The following is a 7,500-nucleotide window of genomic DNA, read 5'->3' as shown; positions in this document are numbered from 1 at the left end:
CAGTTTCCTTTTTTATTATGTCCATTGGCAGGATCGAAATTCCGAAGCAACATTACCGGGCAGTACTTCTTCAACGTTATTTTGTGCACTGGCAGTCCCGATGGATTTAAGTTATTCAAAAAATCTTGCGGATATTGATGATAATTTTCATTTTCTATTGTGTCCGAGCTGAAATATTTGCGACTTTCTCCGGGGAAGTTGTACAGAAATTATGTATGAAAAATCGTAAAGTAACTAAGTCTACGGGAATAACCAGCCTCGTTTCACGGCCAGAAACAGCTCCGTTTCAGGGAATCCCTTCTCACCCCCACCCTCTACAAAGGAGGGGGGTAGGTTGGATGAAACGCCATTACAAACCATCTTAGGGGTCCCCACCATAACCCTGCCAAGTTTCATGCCCATCTGACCAGCCGTTTGGCCGTGACTGAATGACAGACAGACAGACAGACAGACAGACAGACATTACGCCCATTATAGTATGATTATTATTATTATTATTATTATTATTATTATTATTATTATTATTATTATTATTATTATTATTTATACACGAAATACAAAAGTAATTTCTAATAATAATAATAATAATAATAATAATAATAATAATAATAATAATAATAATAATAATAATAATAACAATCTTTACTGCAGCTAAGAGGCACATGCAGAGATAGAAAAGTTAGGTATACAATACGTACAAAATGCAAAATATAGATAAACGAATAAGAAAGTATGATAGTAAACAATTATATCCAGTATGGTAATAATAATAATAATAATAATAATAATAATAATAATAATAATAATAATAATAATAATAATAATATTCTGATGAGCTGTTACGTAATAATAATATAATTTATCTATATAATGGTAGATTTATATTCAATAACTAATAATCTATAATTAATCATTATAATAATAATAAATAATAATAATAATTAATAAATACTAATAAAATTGTGATGAGGCTTTTTGTTTACGTACCTCAATAAGATTAATTTATCCTATATAATTGTAAATTTATATTTAATAATAATGATAATGTTTTGTTAAAGAGGATGGCAGCATGAGTGGAATCGATTTTATATATGGCCTTTTCAAGTCTTCTTATTATTTTCTTCTGAACATCGGCCAGTTATTAGCAAATATCAGCCCTGATGAGAAGAAAAGAACAAGAAGAATTGAAAAGACCCTGTATAAATTCAATTCCACTGATGCTGCCATCCCCTTGAACAGAACATGTTTGACAGAGGGTCTCCTACCTTCAATTAATAATGATACTACTACTACTACTACTACTACTACTACTACTACTACTACTACTACTACTACTACTACTAATAATAATAATAATAATAATAATAATAATAATAATAATAAGTCATCAGAGGGTGGAAAAATACGGCCGTGTCCTTGAGACCCAAAGTTAATGCAAGCAAGTCTCTTGAGTGACTTTCACTAGAAAGACGACTAGTTTTTCTGCTGAGGGTATCGGGTAGTACCCGGGTTTCCAATGCCCGCAGTGGCATCCAAGCAAGCAAAAGGTTACGGCGTGGCTGGCATAAGGGCGTTGAGATACTCCCAGAAGGTCAGGGGGAAATAAGGAATATCTGGATTTTCAACTGGTCCAAGATTGGTTCGAGTGATTTTGTTATTAAATCAAGACTTTTGTTTATGATGTGCCTCAAATTTATTTAGTTCTCATATCCATTTAGCCTTTGTCATATCAGTTTTATTCAGTCTTGTAGCTTTTGGCCTTGGTCATCTCAGTCTTATTCAGTCTTGTAGCCTTTGGCTTTAGTCATATCAGTGTTATACACTCTTGTAGAATGCACCCTTGTCATATTAGTTTTATTCAGTCTTGTAGCATTTACCGTTGGTCATATCAGTCTTATTGTCTAATAGGCTTTGGCCTTTGTCATATCAGTCTTATTCAATCTTGTAGCATTTACCGTTGGTCATGTCAGTCTTTTTCAGTCTTGTAGCCTGTACCCTTCGTCATATCAGTCTTATTCAGTCTTGTTTAGTCTTGTTGTCTTTAACCTTGGTCATATCAGTCTTATTCAGTCTCGTAGCCTTAGCTCCATATTAATATCAAAATATAGTTCCATATCACCACTAGATCACAAATCTTCACTCATTCAGTTCTAGTCAGCAAAAAAAAAAGATTCTTCTTCTCGTCTAGTCTCTCTCTATAGACAAGAAGATCAAGTATCTGCATTTTGGGGTTTCCCGTCAGAATGGCCTCCTCTGTAACAGGTAAAGGTTAATTTCTCGATTAAATTACCTTGCGGCATCGCTTTCTCATTGGGAGAATGAGCTGTTTTGAGCTGTTGAATGTCAACTGGGGCTCTGTGACGCGTGCTAGATTTCTTGATTTCTCAAGTATTAATTTTTTTTTTTTTTTTGCAAAGTGTTTGTTAGGTCAAGATAGCTACAAGATAATACTTTCGAATATTTTTCCAGATTCTCTTATTACCTTGACATCGTTATTCAAAGTTAATATTGAATATTTGACAAGTTAGTTAAGGGAAGATATTAAATCTATATGATACACATAAAACAAATTATAACATAGGATTGTTGGTTATCTGAATAGATCAAATTTCATATATTTAGATAATTCTTATATTTTTTTCATTTCGGTAATTCTCAAAAAGTATTATTTTAATAATGCAATGTTTGAAAAATAGCTTTGTCTCTGGTATAAAATGTCGATATCAGATATAATATATAATATATATAATATTAATATAATATATATATTATTATTTATAGATATCTATATTTATATAGATATATATTTAACAGATATATATTATACTATCATATATATAATAATATATATATTATATATATTATTATATATATATCGGTATTAATATATCCTCATATTATAATAGTATCTATATATATATCTATTATAATCATATTATATATATCTTGATATGATATATATATAACTAATGATGTACTATATAGTTATATATTATATAATCTATCTATATATATATATATGATATTATGTATTATTATGTATAAATATATATAATTTATATGTTATATATATATATATATCTATATATATAATATTATATCTATCTATATCATATATGCATATATTATAATATCGTCTAATTATATCTATCGATATCTAATATATATATTTATGTATTGTATGTATTATATAATATACTATATATATATATATAATATATTCTCTAGTTATATATACATATAATATATATATATATATATATATATCTATATATTATTATCATCTTATTCTATATATATATAATATATGCCATATATGTATATAAATATATATTATATATACTATCTATCTATATTATATATATCTTGTATCTAATATATACTATTATATTATGTATATCTATATCTATATACTAATATACATCTATATACATATACTATCGGTATAATATATATATTATTTCATATATATAGCATATATGTATAATATATATATACACCCTATATTGTTTTTTATTTTATTTTAAATTTTATTAATTATATATATATACTATATATATCTATATATACTATATCTATATATGGATATTATAATTAGGTATATGTATATGTATATAGTCTAAATATATTATAATGCATATCTATATATATACATATATATTGTTGTATATATTAATAATATATATAATTATTTTTATTAGTATATATACTATACTATATATATTATAGTATTATCATATATAATATATTATATATACTACTAATATCTAATATATAATGTATATATATATATATATACTATTATATAATTTATATATATAACATTGTATGTAAGCTTTCATGAAAATAATGTTCCCAAATATGCATAGCTAGTTATGCATATATGGGAACATTGAGTTCATCCACTACTTATCAGTTAAGAGCATGTTATTGGAAAAGGCTAGTTGTGGTATATATATGTCTGTATGTGTACTATACATACATTTGGACAATTTAACTTTTTTTCTGTTAGTTAATGATATTTGGTATAAAAGGAAAGCTATAATTATCACCGTCATAAGTTATAGACTTCCACTAGACATAAGTTCTGTTCAGCTGAAGAATCATTACTCGGTATTATGATTTAGAAATGGAGTATTACTGGAAAATAAAACTTTCTATAATTGTACACTTTATTCTTCTCTCAAAGAACAGTAATACAACTCGTTTAAATTGGAAATTTACGTAATCCAAAGTCGGAAAAAAATGTAAATTACATTGTATCAAAAAAATATTTTTGGTAACAGTCACACCATTGACTTAAAAAGAGGTAACGAACGAATATCCACAATATGCGGCAATCATTCGGTTTATGAACACGGAACATTGATGGATCGAACGGTATAAAGTTTGCGGCAGGCACATGGTATAAGGGGGGATTAGTTTTGGGCATCTTTCAGTTGACACTGGCAAGAGAATCAACCAGAAAACCCGGTAGAGGTTCACTTGTTTGTTGTCAGCGGCAAAAGTTACCAAAACAAGCCCCCTCATCCTATGAAAGAGTCACAGAAGAAGAAGAAGATGAAGAATTAGAAGTAGTAGTAGTTCATCTACCTATATCTCTCCTCTGGTCATCCTATGAAAGAGTCACAGAAGAAGAAGTAGAAGAAGAAGATGAAGAAGTAGAATTAGAAGAAGAAATTGTTCATCCATCTGGATCTTTCCTTTGGATCATCATCTTTGGTTTCGCACACAAGGCGAGAGGTTAGCTTGGCTGGCTTTGTTTACTTTCCGTAACCGTAGCCTCCTCCGAAGCCCTTGTGTCCGAAACCGCCTCCGAAGCCTCCGAAGCCACCTCCGAAGCCACCTCCGAAGCCACCTCCGTACAGTCCTCCGACGTGGATGGGTTTGTGGACCACGTGGATTGGAGGAGCGAAGACTGGCACTGGCTGGACAATTGGGATGATAGGGGCGCCGAAGCCTCCGCCGAAGCCTCCACCGAAGCCTCCGCCGAACCCTTTCTTCCCAAAGCCTCCTCCTCCGAAGCCGCCCTTCTTGAAGCCTGGAGCGGCGGCTGACAGAGCCACAAGGGCGAAGAGGAGGGTCAGTGTGGCCTGGAAGAGAATGGGAGAGTTAGGATAGTTGATAGGACTAAGGGAAGATATCCGCAAGAGGTCTCTTATACCAGTACAATTAAACACGTCAGAAGCACATGACAGCAACTTGTCTCCTACATATCACAAACAGGTTGACAATAAGTAAACGATTGTACATGGAGATATAATGTGATAGTTAGGGCAGTTGGTGGGATTGAGGGAAGATATCCACAAATGGTCTCTTATTCCAGTACAGTTAAACATGTCAGAAGCACATGACAGTAACTTGTATCCTACATATCAGAAACAGGTTGACAACAAATGAACGATTGTACATGGAGAGGAGAGATAATGGGAGAGTTAGGGCAGTTGATGGGACTGAGGGAAGATATCCACAAACGGTCTCTTATTCCAATACAATTAAATATGTCAGAAGCACATGACGTCAACTTGTATCCTACGTATCACAAACAGGTTGACAACAAGTAAACGATTGTACACTGAGAGATAATGGGAGAGTTAGGGCAGCTGATGGGACTGAGGAAAGATATCCACAAACGGTCTCTTATTTCAGTACAATTAAATATTAGAAGCACCTGATGGCAACTTATCTCCTACATATCACAGACAAGTTGACAACAAGTCAATGACTGTAAGTGGAGAGAGAATTAGAGAGTTTGGGAAGTTGGTAGGGATAAGTTCACAGGTCTAACAAGTTCTCCTATTCCATAGGGTATGTCCACGCTATAGTAAAAAATGTCACAAACACAAGTTGGCAACTTATCTCCAACATATAACAAGCAGGTTGAAAACAAATCTACAGCTGTAAATGGAGAACAAACTTTTGACCACTAGACAGGAACACAATCAGTATTTAATAAAGTTTCTGTTATTTCTATTAATTTAATGTTATTTACAGAATTTTGTCAATTGACGAAAGCATCTTCACTTATTTGGAACACTGAGAGTGTCACCTTAGAAATGAGTAAGTGTTTGATAGGGAACCAACTTTTAAAACTCGTTTCGATTTCTAATTCATTTCGTTGCTTCAAAATTGGCCCTGTGGCTCATAGACGTGATTTCTGTGATCTAATAGGTACAGGTCCAGCAGTCTAGCCCAGCCGATATTTATAACTTGTACGGCATCACTTCACTTAACGAAGAAAACCTAGCTATGAAATTTAGTTGTGATTTTATTTTGAGTAACTCCTGCCACTTCCTAGAATTCTATTAGTTACATGAAACACTGCCCAAGAAATTGGAATTTTATTCAAGATACCCTTGGCCTACAGATTTCTTAGTGAAACTAACTTCAGAAGAGATGCCTTTCCTCTAAATCTTATGTCTTTTTTCATAGCAGTTGCTTCGACATACACAGACTCACAAGCAGCAAAGACACAGGCTCACGGAAATGCCAAAGGAATTGGAACTTTTACTCGAGGTACCCTTAGCACCTGGGTTTCCTAGTGAAACTGACTTTAGAAAAGACATTTTCAGCCAAAATCTCTTTGTGCATCAATCGCATTTACCTTAATAATATGATCAAGGTACCTTGGATATCAAACAGTGTTCCGCCCAGTTCTGACATTTAACATTTTTTTTTTGGATGACGAAGCAACTCTCAGGCATGAAGTGAAGGATTTAATTTGATGATAATGTTAATGGGGAACTAGACATTTGATTAAGAATAAGGTATTCATGAAAATGGCAAGAAGTCTGTCTGTTTGATTTGAAAATTTATATTTCAAAGAGAGCTATCACCCAGCCTAGCTTGGGAATCCATTATCTCTCTCTCTCTCTCTCTCTCTCTCTCTCTCTCTATATATATATATATCTATATATATTATATATATATATATATATATATATATATATATATATATATATATATATATATATATATATATATATATATATATATATATATATATATATATATATATATATATATATAATATATATATATATTTATATATATATATATATATATATAATATATATATATTATATATATATATATTATATTATATATAACACCTTTCAGTAGAACTCTGATGTATAGGTTGCTACAGGAGCAAGACCCTGTGTGCTGGCATAAGGCCATACCAGTCTGCAAGAATAACAGTAGTACTTAACCTGGTCGGTGAAGAAAAATGGAGCTCTCTCTCTCTCTCTCTCTCTCTCTCTCTCTCTCTCTCTCTCTCTCTCTCTCAACTAAGGTTGTCTCAGTTAGGTGAGGTTTGTAAATCCCACAATAGGACGATCATATCAGATTCCTATCATAAAAAAAAAATGAAATAAAAATAAATCCAATCTCACTACTTCCAGACTTCATGAAAACGATTAGAATAGTTTTCAAATAATCCTTCTAGTCACTCTCTACTTACAAACTTCATGTTGTACTCGGTGGAGAGACGGTGCAACT

General features: G+C 31.7%; 1 protein-coding gene across 1 annotated transcript in view; it reads right to left on the bottom strand.

Moving 5' to 3' along the window:
• Positions 1-4,154: 4,154 nt before the first annotated feature.
• LOC135199978 (uncharacterized) overlaps positions 4,155-7,500 on the bottom strand; it is a 3,424-nt gene continuing 78 nt past the window's right edge. The window contains exons 1-2 of the mRNA XM_064228168.1: positions 7,463-7,500; positions 4,155-5,093 (exon numbers count right to left, since the gene is read on the bottom strand). The exon at positions 7,463-7,500 is cut by the window's right edge and continues 78 nt beyond it. Of these exons, the coding sequence (XP_064084238.1) occupies positions 4,764-5,093; positions 7,463-7,471 (339 nt within the window). The 5' untranslated portion in view covers positions 7,472-7,500 and the 3' untranslated portion in view covers positions 4,155-4,763. The remainder of the gene's footprint in view (positions 5,094-7,462) is intronic.

This window comes from Macrobrachium nipponense, chromosome 26, assembly GCF_015104395.2.
Source record: "Macrobrachium nipponense isolate FS-2020 chromosome 26, ASM1510439v2, whole genome shotgun sequence".
Classification (NCBI taxonomy): Eukaryota; Metazoa; Arthropoda; class Malacostraca; order Decapoda; family Palaemonidae; genus Macrobrachium; species Macrobrachium nipponense.
The sequence above is the reverse complement of the archived record's forward strand: the minus strand, read 5'-3'. Positions and strand labels throughout refer to the sequence as shown.